At 36.1% G+C, this 15,237-nt stretch overlaps 1 protein-coding gene across 1 annotated transcript in view; it reads right to left on the bottom strand.

Moving 5' to 3' along the window:
* LOC127867768 (sortilin-related receptor-like) overlaps window positions 1-15,237 on the bottom strand; it is a 150,764-nt gene that overhangs the window by 119,534 nt on the left and 15,993 nt on the right. The window contains exons 2-8 of the mRNA XM_052409153.1: window positions 12,970-13,051; window positions 11,996-12,156; window positions 10,118-10,279; window positions 8,236-8,303; window positions 5,543-5,720; window positions 3,586-3,684; window positions 951-1,120 (exon numbers count right to left, since the gene is read on the bottom strand). Coding sequence (XP_052265113.1) covers window positions 951-1,120; window positions 3,586-3,684; window positions 5,543-5,720; window positions 8,236-8,303; window positions 10,118-10,279; window positions 11,996-12,156; window positions 12,970-13,051 — 920 coding nt within the window. The remainder of the gene's footprint in view (window positions 1-950; window positions 1,121-3,585; window positions 3,685-5,542; window positions 5,721-8,235; window positions 8,304-10,117; window positions 10,280-11,995; window positions 12,157-12,969; window positions 13,052-15,237) is intronic.

The raw sequence follows: 15,237 nt of genomic DNA, 5'->3' as shown, positions 1-15,237 counted from the left end.
ACCAAATTACATAAAGATTGGATGAAGACTGTGACCTCTATTGTCTACACAAGGTTTTTCTATTATTTGACCTAGTGACCTAGTTTTTGACCCCAGATGACCCAAATACAATCCCAACCCACATTTCATCAAGATAAACATTCTTACCAAATTTCATAAAGATTGGATGAAAACTGTGACCTTTACTGTCTACACAAACAAATTGTTGACGGACGCACACACGCACGCACACATGCACGCACAACAGAAGCCGGACATCACGCGGTAACATAAGCTCACCATGTCACTTCGTGACAGGTGAGCTAAAAATGGGAAATGCCCTGTGAACATGTAGTTTAATGCATATGCGTAAAGTGTCCAGATGCTAGATTAGCCTGTGCAGTATGCTCAGGCTAATAAGGGACGACATTTTCCACTTTTATGATATTTTCTGTTTTAAGAAAGTCTCTTCTAAGCAAAAATCTAGTTTAGGCGGAAAGTGTCGTCCCTGATTAGCCTGTCAGACTGCACAGGCTATTCTGAGACGACACTTTATGCACATGCATTAAACCCCCATTTTACAGAGCATTGCTCAATTATTAGTAAATTCTTTTTATTTGATTGTTTTGAATGCCTTTTTTTTAGTTTTGTATATATGTAGGCAAAATGTTGAATTGTCCGTCACAAATTATTGCACTTTTTCTTATTTTAACAGGGATTTACCAAGGAAAATGTAATGGGATAGTGTGGGCATGAAATGGGTGTCCCTTTGCTATGGTATTAGAAAAATTGAAATTTTAGTAAGCCAAATGGTGAAAGTTTTCTGAGTATGTGCATTAAAGCCTTCTACTCATATGTTACCAACTACAAGGGAGGAAGGATGATTGTACGAAGGAATATTTACCCTTTTACCACAAATGGGTCAACATGCATATCTGATTGGTAAAAGTATCAAAAACCTAAACCCCTACCTTAGCCAGCTGTCCTTGTTAGATCCGTTTGGGTGGAAGTAGAGTACATCATCCAGGGACAGGCTGAACTGCGTGCTATTCACGTCAGACACATACAGATGGGTGGAGCCCTCACCATGGTTCACACACAGGAATATCTGGTCTTCAGTCGCGTCAGCCACAAAGTAATCCTGCAAAACAAAACAAGAAATCTTAGAGGCAAGTAAGGTAACAATTGTTAACTAGAGCTTTGTCACAGACGTGACGAATACCTCCACATGCCGCATTGACACATAATATTTTTGGTGAAGATCGGATGTAAACTACTTGAATTAGAGAGCAGACACCATGCTGAATGTTAAAAAAAGCACTAAGTGACCCCCCCCCCTGTGACCTAGTCTTAGGCCCGGAATGGTTCAAATTTGTCCTAGAGATCATTTAGATATAACTTGTGACCATGTTTGGTGAAGATTGGATGAAAACTACTTGAATTAGAGAGCAGACAACATGGTGAGGTTTAAAACGCACTAAGATACCCCCTGACCTAGTTTTTGACCTGGCATGACCCATATTCAAACTTGACCTAGACATCATCTAGATAAAACTTCTGACCAAGTTTGGTGAAGATTGGATGAACACTACTTGAATTAGAGAGCGGACAACATTGTGATGTTTAAAACGCACTAAGTGACCCCGTAACCTAGTTTTTGACCCGGCATGGCCCATGTTCGAACTTGACCTACACATTATCTAGTTACAACTTCTGACCAAGTGTGGTGAAGATCGGATTTAAACTACGTGAAATAGAGAGTGGACACCATGCCCAACGTGTAAAACGTACTAAGTGACCCTGTGACCTAGTTTTTGATCTGGCATGGCCCATGTTCGAGCTTGGCCTTCAGATCATCTAGATAAAACTTCTGCCCAAGTTTGGTGAAGATCGGATGAAAACTACTTGAATAAGAGAGAGGACACCATACTGAATGTTAAAAAACACACTAAGTGACCCAGTGACCTAGTTTTTGACCTGGCAAGGACCATGTTCGAACTTGGCCTTAAGATCATCTAGATACAACTTCTGACCAGGTTTGGTGAAGATCGGATGAAAACTACTTGAATTAGAGAGCGGACACTTAATACCGACCGACAAGACAGACCGACCAACAGACAAGTTCACTCCTATATACCCCCCTAAACTTCGTTTGTGGGGGTATAATAAGCCTTGCTCTGGGAAGACAGGGCTCAATGCATGCACGTAAATTGTCATCACAGATAGGCCTGTGCAGTCCACACAGGCTAGTTTTCCTCCAGTGCGGCTAAAATCATTGTTATGTATTATGTTTTAAGATCAGTTATGTTTATTTTTGTGATATAAATATAAAAACATCAGTAATTGATGAACTAAAATATCTATTATTTCATCTTCTATTCATTCACATGTCCTATACGTGGCCCTTTGTCATGTCAACCATGCATGCAAGAACAAGAAGGCCAGGCAACATGTTTTTTCTCCTGTTTTTAATTCCAGTCTTTTTGTAGAAGGTATATGTACATGTAAGCTGAAAGTTGTTTTCACTATAATATATGTGCACATGTATATATAATGAGGTATGTATGAAGACTCAATTAATATGGTTGCATACAGCATGATTCTTGCATACATTTATTGTTATATTCTGTTGCAGCCATATCAGGGTTACCACTTTACCTTACCAGGCTTAGCCAGATAGATGTAGGACACAGTTTCTCAAAGTTCATCATGAAATGTTCTACACTTTATTACAATGTGAAACAGACTTAGGAATATTAACCCTTAACCGCTTAGATACATATTTTGACGCAATTGTAGACCCTTAGAAAGTTACATTTAACAAGCAAATTCGTTGAATTGATATCCCCCGCCATATAAATTTTGTTTATGGATGGGTGTAGACCATTGACCTCAATGTGTGACCTTGACATTAGTCCCTAGGATTATGGGTGTTGAATGTGAAGCAACCCCAGATGATAGAGAACAACTATAGCAAGTTTCATGGCATAGTAAAGGAATGACTAAATAATGAATAATTGATCAAATTTGTGACCTTTGACCTCAATGTGTGACCTGGACCTTAGCCCCTAAGATTATGGGTGTTGAATGTGAAGCACCCCCAGATGATTGAGAACAACTATGGCAAGTTTCATGGCTCTGGCTCATGTGTTAATGGAGATAAAGCTGTAAGCTTATATTAAAAAGCATTTTTTCAAGATACAAAGGGCCATAACTCCGTTATTAACAGATGGTGTACATTGCCATTTGGCATCATCCATATATATACTCATACTAAGTTTCAATGAAATCCGCCAAAGCACTTCCAAGATATGGCTCCGGACGGACCGACGGACGGAAAGACGGACAACACTAAAACAATATCCCTCCGCCTATGGCGGGGGATAATTAAATACCTTCCTTACCAAATTCAATTTTTAAAGGCTTCATTTCCAACCCTTAGTTACTGTTGAGCAGCAAACAGCATAAAACCTGAACAGACTGCGAGCAGCATAAAACCTGAACAGACTGCAAGTTACTCGCAGGCTGTTCTGGTTTTTGCTGGTTGCAAAAGCCATTTTCTTTTTGCTTGGGGGGAAAAGGTTAAAGCACTTAAGGTTTGCCTACCAGGTTTTTCAGGCTGTGATCAAACTGTGCCATTTGGAAATCACCCCTGTAGTACGAAACAAAGAACTGGTGCGTGTCTTCTTTTGCTCCGAGCAACCGCTGAAAACAAATCACAATGATATAACCTTATGCATTACCAATTTACCTAAAAGTAAGTATTTAATTAAACTTGTGTGTGTTCTTTGCTAAAAGAACACAGATTAACTTTGTTCAAAATGGCAAACCATTTCCTTTAATAAATAAACTTAAATAAAGTTAAAACAAGAAATCGTCGGAGACGGGTTATGCTCCCCAAAGTTTTTTTTGTCACAATATTGCACTACTAGTATATATTCAGATAAAAGGAAACGTCTTGAGGGGCATAACTTTGGACAAAATAATACGATGGATGGTTTAGCAACTTAAAAATTTGAAAGGGCCATAACTCTCTAAATAAATCATCTAACCAGAACCCACAAATAACATGCGCATCTCCTAAAGGTAGTGAAGCTTCCCATAAAGTTTCATTGAATTCCAGTCATTAGTTGTTGAGAAATAGCCCGGACAAGAATTGCACTATATGTACAGTTAATGGAAAATTTCAAGGGCCATAAGTCTGTGAAAAATCATCCGACCAGATATGACTGATAATATGCACATCTCCTCTTGGTAGTGAAGCTTCCCATAAAGTTTAATTGAATTCCGGTCATTAGTTGCTGAGAAATAGCCCAGACAAGAATTGCACTATATGTACAGTTAATGGAAAATTTCAAAAGGTCATAACTCTGTGCAAAATCATCTGACTAGAACCTGCTGATAATATGCACATGTCCTCTTGGTAGTGAAGCTTCCCATAAAGTTTCATTGAATTCTGGTCATTAGTTGCTGAGAAATAGCCCGGACACGAATTGCACTATATGTACAGTTAATGGAAAATTTCAAAGGGCCATAACTCTGTGAAAAATCATCTGACCAGAACTGGCTGATTATATGCACATCTCCTTTTGGTAGTAAAGCTTCCCATAAAGTTTAATTGAATTCCGGTCATTAATTGCTGAGAAATAGCCTGGACAAAAATTGTACACGGAGGGACAGACACACGCACGGACAGAGGAAGCGGCAACTATATGCTCCCCCCGATTGGGGGAGCATAAAAACTATGTAATTAACAATAAAGTTTTAAAATAGTTTGACACAAACATTAAAATAGCTGTCATATACAATAAATGTTAAGTAGCACACTTTATGCAACTAGATCAATTAAAATAAATTGGTCCAATGGGAAACAAACAATGTATGTGCAGCATTCTTAACTCTTTCAGTGCTGGAACCGAATTTTGAAGGCCTTTGCAAATAGTTTGGATCCAGATGAGACACCACAGAACGGGGCGTCTCATCAGGATCCAAACTGTTTGCTATTCTGATAGTTTTTTTTTAAATGGAAGAAAATGCTTATTTTAGAAATTAAGCAGACGACATTTTAGCAGAAGACAAATTTCCCAGAATGCAGCATTCTTAAGATTGAGCATTCACATTTTTCCAGATAATCCTACAAAATGAGGAAATTTAGTGAAAGAACACAACAAGATCATATGCGCCCTTTCTGGAATAGAGAACAAGTTATTTGCAGGAATATGTTAACAAATATATGTGAAATTGCTGTAGTACAACATTACAAGCTTTCTGAAGAAAATGAATAGGTTGCAATATAATATTAGAGGAAACTTAAATGGACCTTGTGTCTCAAAATCATGGACTTGTAAGAAAGTGAAATAGCAGCCTTAATTTTTTACCCTCTTTCCTCAAGTGAAAATGCAGTTCACTGTGTTGCCAAGTCATGAACTTTATTATTACCACCTGTCTGATAAGGAACATGTAGGTTCCCTCTTAGGCAAAAGTCCGGCATCTTTGGATCTTAAAATTGTATACTAGCAGGAATAAATGAAAAGCTACAACACACTGTGATGAAAATATTTACCAGATTCCTGATTGCAAACATGTAGGGTCCCTGCACCTCAAAGTCATGAACCTGCGACAGCAGCGTCTCCTCCCAGGAATTGAAGAAGCTACATGTGCGGGTGACGCTGCCAACGAGGTCATTTGTGGTCCGGTGGATGTAGACACACGTTTTGTTGGTCCCATACCGGTCATCCTCCCTGAAAAATGGATTGATATGGTTCACTTAGCCTCATTCTGTGAAAACAGGGCTTTACGCATGTGTGCGAAGTGTCATACCAGAATAGCCTGTGCAGTTCACAGAGGCTAATCAGGGACCACACTTTACGCTTAAGCAATTTTTTCGTTGAAATGAAGTCTCTTCTTAACAAAAAATCCCTTTTAACAGTAATGGCAAAAAGAAGAGAAAACAAGCCGTTTGGCAATATATTCCTTGTTATAAATGATTGTAATAGAAGAGATGTTGGCCAAATCTAAAGGAGTCGCAGGTTAGTAACTGGGAAGGTATTTCAAACCTTTTATACCATAAGACACATTTTAATCTAAGATAATAATTATCTATAATTAAAGGTTGGAATATAAATGCTTGTGTTGACCTGCAATTCTGTCATTAGAGCACTGTCATCAGGAAGCATCCTTTATGTGAAGATGAAACAAATGCAAGCTGTTTATATGTCTGGTACCAACATGGATGCAAACTGACATAATAATGCACTAACAAAAAAAATTACCGGCATACCCAAGTAAATTGATTTCTATGTAAGGGACAAGCCCAGATCAATTGATATTTCAAAACGAAACGCAAATTAAAAATCTTGAAATCAAATAAAAGAGCATGTGAAAAGTATCACTAAAGGATTTTTAGTCAAGAAGCAAATCAATCCATTATAAGTTGTATTTTTATAATCATAGACTTGCATCAGATTTCCTATCATCAATCCCATTAGGACTTAAGGGGTACCTTATACTCTGTCTTATGAGTTGAAGATTCGTTGAAAGAGATTTTTCGCATTATATTAAAATAATGTTATGGATGTTTAAAAAAAAAGTCAATGTACTACAACAAAATAAGTTATGAAAATGTAGAAAGTCCCAAAATAGGCTTTTTCAAACGCATTAATTTATTAATAATGTATGACACTCTGAGTCTGTCAGTCTTGATCTTCCAATAGGGCTATTAAATTTTATTGGAAGACAGCAAATACAAATTATGACATTAAATTCATCTTTAAACAAAAGTCCCACTTAAAATGCCCTGTTAATCTAATTATTGTATGCGTATTTCAATTATTATTATATCCTTTCTAGTGACCCGCTTACAATGACCTAGCTTTTTAATATGGTCGCTAATTGTAGGACAGGTTTAACCATTTACCACTTAGATACATATGTGTAGTACTTCAGTAAATAAAATTTAATTTAAGACCTTTCTTACTAGATTCAAATTTCAAAGACTTCATTTCCAACCCTTAGATACTGATGAGCAGCAAACAGCATAAAACCTGAACAGGCTGCAAGTTACTCGCAGGCTGTTTTAGTTTTATGCTGTTTGCACAGAGCCATTTTAACTTTGCTTCAGAGTGCTGCTGGGAAAGGGTTAAAGTAGTCAATCTTATAACTGGTTATGGTATAATGTGAACATAAACGTATACAGGCTATAATACATCGGCAAAAGGGAAAAAAACAATGATGTGAATGACTGTATTGATAAAAAATAACAACAAATTCAAATTTGATTTTTTGTATATATATTTTGTCTTATAATGACAACTGCAACAAGCAAAATACAAGGGCTGTTTGTAAAACATGCATGTCCCCCATATGGGCTGTCAGTTGTAGTGGCAGCCATTGTGTGAATACATTTTTTGTAACTGTGACCTTGACCTTTGACCTAGTGACCTGAAAATCAATAGGGGTCATCTGCCAGTCATGATCAATGTACCTATGAAGTTACATGATCCTAGGCCTAATTATTCTTGAGTTATCATCAGGAAACCATTTAACTGTTTCGAGTCACTGTGACCGTGACCTTTGACCTAGTGATCTGAAAATCAATAGGGGTCATTTGCCAATGATCAATGTACCTATGAAGTTTCATGATCCTAGGTGTAAGCATTCTTGAGTTATCATCCGGAAACCATTTTACTATTTCGAGTCACTGTGACCTTGACCTAGTGACCTAAAAATCAATAGGGGTCATCTGCCAGTCATGATCAATGTACCTATGAAGTTTCACGATTCTAGGCCTAAGCGTTCTTGAGTTATCATCCGGAAACCATCTGGTGGACGGACGGACCGACCAACCGACCGACCGACCGACCAACATGTGCAAAACAATATACCCCCTCTTCTTCGAAGGTGGGGCATAAAAATACTAAAGGGAAGCTTCCATGTGTAACTACAAGATACATCATAGTTAATTTTTTCCTTTTATTTACGTCTCACACTGAGAAATAAGGGCTTAATGCATATGCGTAAAGTTTTGTCCCAGAATAACCTGTGCAGTCTGCACATGCTTATCAGGGACGATACTTTCTAATAAGACTGGATTTGTGTAAAGAAGAGACTTCCTTAAAAAACAACATAAACGTGAAAAGTGCTACTGCACAGATTAATCTGTGACTAAACTCAATGTACATGCATTTAGCTCCAATGCCCACAGCTAGGTCCATTTATTTAAGCTTCAGAACATATCCTAACATTGACTGATCTTACCAATAGAATGTCTTCACCCTAGATGCAACCAGCTGCCAGTTCAAGCCAAAGTCACTGGTCATGTACAACTGAAAATAGTCAAGAGCAAAATACTTTACACTTTTCCACTCAGAAGCAAAGTGAATATGGCTATGTGCAAACAGTATTAAACCAGAAAAGTCTGCGAGCATCACGCAGTCTGTTTAGGTTTGATGCTGTTTGCTGCTTTTCAGAATCTAAGGGTTGGAAATGAAGCCTTTAAAATTTGAATCTAGAAAGAATGTTTTAAATTAAATAAAAACAATTGAGGGACTACAAATGCGTCAAAATATTTATCTAAGTGGTAAAGGGTTAATACTGCAAAAAATACTGCCTTGTTTGAACTTTATAATTAACCTGTGTTTCCGTCCACAAAAAACAACCACAGAGTGCTTAACTCTAAATTTAAATGCTCATTTTAAGAAATCATATTAAAACTTTATTTGTGTGTTCTTGCCAATCTTAAGCGTAGGATAGTCCTTAGAGCAGATTTGTGTACACATTAACATAATAATAAATACAAAGACAATTATACATGTGATCTACATCTATATGGCTATGTGTCAAAAGAAAACCATCAAATCTTATAAAAACGCCATATAGTGGATCAACATTGTATAATCTCCATATGGTTGCAATAGCTCAACCACTGGGAGTTTAAATTGTGATGGAGTGATCTTGAAGATTACAATGATGACTTTTATGTGCTTAGGTAACACATTAATTATATTATGAAATTCATTATCAAAAGTGTTAAATAAGCATCATGCTTTTAACACAACAAAGAATTTTGTCAAAAAAGTAACTAGTAAAACTGACATCAGTTTTCAATTAAGTTCAAGGGTAAATAACTCAGGAATGCCTTGATCACTTGGAATGAAATAAGTGTTTGGCGCTTTCACACTATCAATACTTCATACTTTTTTGGAAGTGTCAATTTAATAGCTTTATAAATATGTACAAGTTATTCACTCCACACAGACAACCCACCACCAATGACAGTGACTCCACAATTCTCTTCTGAATATTCAAACTTAACATGTAATAAGCTCACTTAAATGGGTTTAAACAAAATGAGCCTTATTCTGAGAAAAGAGGCTTAATGCATGTGCGTAAAGCGTTGCCCTAGATTAGCCTGTGCAGTCCATACCTGGTAATCAAGGATGGAACTTTATGACTAGACTTGACTTTTGTTAAGAAACAACTTCCTTTAAAGAAAAAAAACATAACAAGGGACAAAATTGTCACAAAACCAGGTTTTCATTGTGAAAAAAAATCTGATAAAGGGAGACAACTCAAACTGAACTTTTGAAATGAACAAACAAAATTAACCCCCTTTGTAAGTTTGTTTTAAAATAAATCTATTTTTAGTCGTGGCGACCTTGACATTGGAGATTTTGATGTGATTCTTTCGTGCGACACACCGTCCCATGATGGTGAACAAATGTGCCAAATGATTTTAAAATCTCATAATGAATGACATAGTTATAGCCCAGACAAGCTCATTTATGGCTATTTTTTACCTTTGAACTCAAAGTGTGACCTTGACCTTGGAGATATTGACGTAATTTTTTCGCGCGACACACCGTCTAATGATGGTTAACAAATGTGCCAAATGATTTTAAAATCTCACAATGAACGACAAAGTTATGGCCCGGACAAGCTTGTTCCGCCCGCCCGCCAGCCCGCCAGCATTCGCCAATCTAATAACCAGTTTTTTCCTTCGGAAAACCTGGTTAAAAACAGTGTGCGCCATAACTGATAAGACTGTTTGAACTGCACAGGCTAATCTGGGATGATGCTTTACACACATGGATTAAGAAAAGTTTTCCCAAAACGCAGCTCAAATATTCCATAAACCTACGTTTCTCTTGTCTGGAGTCTCATCCATGGCCAGGGCATATTGGTAGTTATCCTTGTGGAATCTAATGGTGTTTGGTTTAAACGAGACATGTGTTGCAGAGAATGTTCTGCCATAATCTCTCGTTGAAAAAATAAAGCTGTTAGCCTCATCGACGAAGAAATACTGAAACAATGCCAAGTCGGTAATAATCACAGTTATTGATATGTTATGACTAACATATCAAATGTATATACTGTATGCATGAAATTATATGAAAAAATAGAATTTTCACAAGCATATAGTGAAGCATTTTATATTATAGAATGTATTCACCTACAAGCAAATATTGGATTTTCACAGAAATTGTTATATATCTTATAGTCAAACATGCCTAATCATTACACACCAAAGCAAGTCTTAAGTAATCATGTACATTCATAAGTGTTCAATCGTTCAACCAATTTACCAGTTGGATTTGCTTTTTAGAAGCAAGTGTATCATGAAGATGTCAAACAGTTTCATATTTAGTATACACCCAGCATTTTTGCTGTATTAAACAGATCAAAAGTGCTGTGAAGTGAATTGCTTGTGAAGAAAATCAATACACTTTTTCAAGTCAGGTGTACCAGAGAATGTCTCCCTTTAACAAAGCAAAGATTGTGTCTCTTCAACAAATTGTGTCCCTTAAACAAATCCAAGATTGTGTCCTTTGAATAAATCCAAGATTGAGTCCATTTAAACAAAACAAGAGTGTGCCACTTGAACAAATCCAAGAATGTGTCCCTTGAACAAATACATGATAGTGTCCCTTGAATAAATCCAAGAGTATGCCCTTGAAAAAAAATGAAAAATTGTGTCCCTTTAATAAATCCAAGATTTGTGTCCATTGTAACAAATTCCAGAGTGTGTCAATTTAACAAATTCAAGATTGTGTCCCTTTAACAAATTCAAAAGAGTGCCCCTTTAACATATCCAAGATTGTGTCCCTTTTACAGATCCAGAATTGTGTCCTTTTAACATATCCAAGATTGGGTCCCTTTAACAAATTCCAGAATCTGTCCAATCAACATAATAACAGGGACACATCACACGCTGTTTCGTGTCTTTCAAACGTGTGACCAGTTTTTGCGCATGTTATTTTTTGTTATATAAACAAGATATCAAATATCATTATTTCAAGCTTCCTTGAAATAGGAATATCGGAACATTAATGTTACAGGCATATTGTCAGTGTGTCTCTAAATGTTCTGACAAAGTACTTTGAACATATTTTCATGGATCTAAAATTTTGGGCACGAAAAAAAAATAATTAAGAGTCAGAATACCTAAATAATATTGGTAAAAAAATTTCATCTAAGAGCATGATATTGAACAGTATTTTACCTAATAGTACATCTCATTTTCTGAAATGTATACTTAGGAACAATAAATTATTATTGTTTTAAGTAGAAAGGCTTACGGAATCTGCATGCTTGTACTTTTTAACGCGAAGATTCCAATATCCAAAACTTTCTAGTGTTCATGAATATTATGGACAAAATTGCCGTGTAGCCTTTATAGGTCATACCTATGTTACATGTTTGGCTAATTTTATAACTCAAAAGCATGTAGTGAAAAACTATTTAACAGTTCAAGATTGTTTTAATTACCAGTCACTGTAATTTTGTAAATTCTTTTGTTAACAGAGTGTTATCTTACTATTCAACTTATTATTTAATTAATCAATAAATTAAATGACTTGGCAGTATTCAAAATTACCCATTCTTTCATTTAAACGAAAACTAATGTGTAAAAAAACTTTCAAATCTATGTGGACATTGAGAGCAGACCATGTCAGATACATATATCAAACATAGATGTGAAAAGTAAAAGAATCTATTCCATATTCACAATACTTACATGACTTCTGTACACTGGATTGCTTATGAACTGCGAAATCAGTGCGTACGACTGACCATACAGTTTAAGATAATCTCTCTTTGATTCAAATGTTTTCCCATAGTCGTAGGAAATGAAGACGTCACTTGTGTGAAGGCTTGGGTTACCAACAACAAGGGCACCTGTGAAAATAAATACATATACAGGGTTATTTTCTTCATTGACATTCTATTGACATTTGGATTTTAATGGTATTTTATATAAAAAAAATGAAAAAATAAAATGGATTCAAATTAAGAGTCATTCCAGTTCCTAGACACATAAAGTACTAGCATTACTTAAAACATGGGTTCAAACTTGAGTCATCCTAGTACCCAGGCTTATAAAGCACTGGTTTTACCCAAAAGGTGGGATCAAATTCCAGTTATTCTAGTAAGAAGGCACATTAAGTAGTGGTTTGACTCAGAATGTTAGCTCAGAATAAAGTTATTTCAGTTTTCCAGGCACACATAAAGTACTTCCTACTTTGCCTGGCTTTCAAAACAGTACTATGGACTGGTTACAACAGAAATGTTGGTCATTCTAGTTCCCAGGCAGGCTAAGTACTGGAGTTACTCCCAACACGGGGTCAAGGATGGTAGGTATAACCCTCGGGCTTTCAACACAATGCCTGGTTGCACCGGAAATATTGGTAAATTTCAATCATCTTTAGACCCAAATTTAACTTATTATTACGAACCCAATTGCTATGCAAAGTCATTATTGAGCCTAAAATTGCTATGCAAAACCATGATTGAGCCTAAATTTGTTATGCAAAGTCATTATTGTGCCTGACAGTATTTATCATATACATCATCAACATAATTAAATTTTGCAACTTCAATATGCTATCATTTACCATGAAATATAAATGCATATATACATGCATGATAAGTGAACCCAATCTCGTATGCCTAAATGCTTTATGGCTCAAACCTTGTATTTAATGCAAGTACCTTTGGTAAGAGAAATGATTACACCACTGCTGTCCCCTGCCCAGTGAATCACCATCTGTGAGTGACTGTCATTGAAGGAGAACTGAAACATAAACAAACATGAGCATTGAAGGCAGCAGTTTGTCATTAAAGGGGTACTGAAATATAAATAACCATGCACATTGAAGGCAGCAGTTTGTCATTAAAAGGGTACTGAAATATAAACAACAAGGGACAAAATTGTCACAAAACCAGGTTTTCAAACGCTGATAAAGGGAGACAACTCAAACTGAACTTTTGAACTGAACAAACAAAATTAACCCCCTTTGTTTTAAAATAAATAAATTTTTAGTCGTGGCGACATTGACCTTGGAGATATTGATGTGATTCTTTCGTGCGACACACTGTCCTATGATGGTAAACAAATGTGCCAAATGTGTAAAATCTCACAACGAATGACATAGTTATGGCCCAGACAAGCTCATTTATGGCCATTTTTGACCTTTGAACTCAAAGTGTGACCTTGACCTTGGAGATATTGACGTAATTCTTTCGCATGACACACTGTCTAATTTTAGTGAACAAATGTGCCAAATGATTTTAAAATCTCACAATGAACGACAAAGTTATGGCCCGAACAAGCTTGTTCCGTCCGCCAGCCGGCCTGCTCGCCCACCGACATTCGCATATCTAATAACAAGTTTTTTCCTTCGGAAAACCTGGTTAAATATGAGCATTGAAGGCAGCAGTTTGTCATTAAAGGGGTACTGACAAATAAGCAACCATGAGCATTGAAGGCAGCAGTTTGTCATTAATGGGGTACTGAAATATAAACAACCATGAGAATTGAAGGCAGCAGTTTGTCATTAATGGGGTACTGAAATATAAACAACCATGAGCACTGAAGGCAGCAGTTTGTCATTAAAGGGGCCCTGAAATATAAACAATCATGAGCATTGAAGGCAGCAGTTTGTCATTAAAGGGGAACTGAAATATAACCAAACATGTGCATTGAAGGCAGCAGTTTGTTGTTAAAAGGGTCAATCAACTGTGAGTGTTTCATATGTTTTTAGCTAGGACCTCATTTCTATAATTTAGACACAAAATGTGTCACATGGGAAAAAGTCATCCATAAATTGCTTACAGTCTGACTCAGCATTGTATTTGACTTGAAATACGTTTCAATTGGATAAGACTTAAAATGCAAAGACCTTGATAAATATACAAATATGAAATATGGTACATGTAATTCATTTTTTGGCAAATTATAAAACATGTTCATTCATTTTGTTGGCAATATTAACATGCAAATAAGGTAACCACATCGTTGGATTATCTGAGACGAGGATGTCAACAAATCATTATTCAACTATTTGTAAAGTGCACAAAAACTTGTTCATCAGATACCTGATGGCACATACCAGTTATCAAAAGCATTAGGTTTCATGGTCACATTGGGCATAAACAGGCAAAACAGAAGTATCAAGTTAAACTTAAGATAGGGGTATACAGTCAGCTCAATATGATTATATTTTCACAAATATCTTGTTATAAGTATTACAGTAGTTATTTATTATTAACAGACTGGTCTGTTTTTCACTAATTCCCAGTAAATATATTTTTTATTTGTCCACTTTTTTCCAGTTAGTGTTATACTCAGGGATCATATTTTCCAGCAACATCAATCGGTCCGGATTTAAATGGGGAAAAAGTGTCCGAAAATTTTTGTCCGAAATTATGACAAATTATGTTAAAATATATACCATTGATATTGCAATTCATGAAGAGGGTATAATAATGTACAAGTTAAATTGCCTTAAGCATTTTTTTAAACGGAACATACGAGGTTTTCTCAATTGGTTTTATCATTAGCTATTTGATTGTTGTTTCGGTAACTGTTTTATCTGACTTTTCATCGTTGTCAATATTATTAATCTGTGTAAGTCTATACCGATGTTTTAAATCATTGTCGACTCGATAATAGCTTACACACATGCATTGAATCTAACAAATGTCTGTGCGTAGGTTGGCTACTGGCAATAATAAAACCAAATAGTTGAAAAACAATTCGTGTACGTTATAGTTTGTTGTTAAATAAACCACGGCCGATAGTTAGGATGCGTAGGGATTAAATCACGAGTGCGAAGCACGAGTGATTCAAAAACACGCATCTTAACTTCCGGTCGTGGGTAATTCAACAACAAACAATAAAGTACACGAATTATTTCGATTCTAACACGATTTTTACTAAAGATTTATACAATGTATATTATTTTTCTTGTGTACTAT

The sequence above is a fragment of the Dreissena polymorpha genome, chromosome 2 (assembly GCF_020536995.1).
Source record: "Dreissena polymorpha isolate Duluth1 chromosome 2, UMN_Dpol_1.0, whole genome shotgun sequence".
In the NCBI taxonomy this organism is placed as follows: Eukaryota; Metazoa; Mollusca; class Bivalvia; order Myida; family Dreissenidae; genus Dreissena; species Dreissena polymorpha.
The sequence above is the reverse complement of the archived record's forward strand: the minus strand, read 5'-3'. Positions and strand labels throughout refer to the sequence as shown.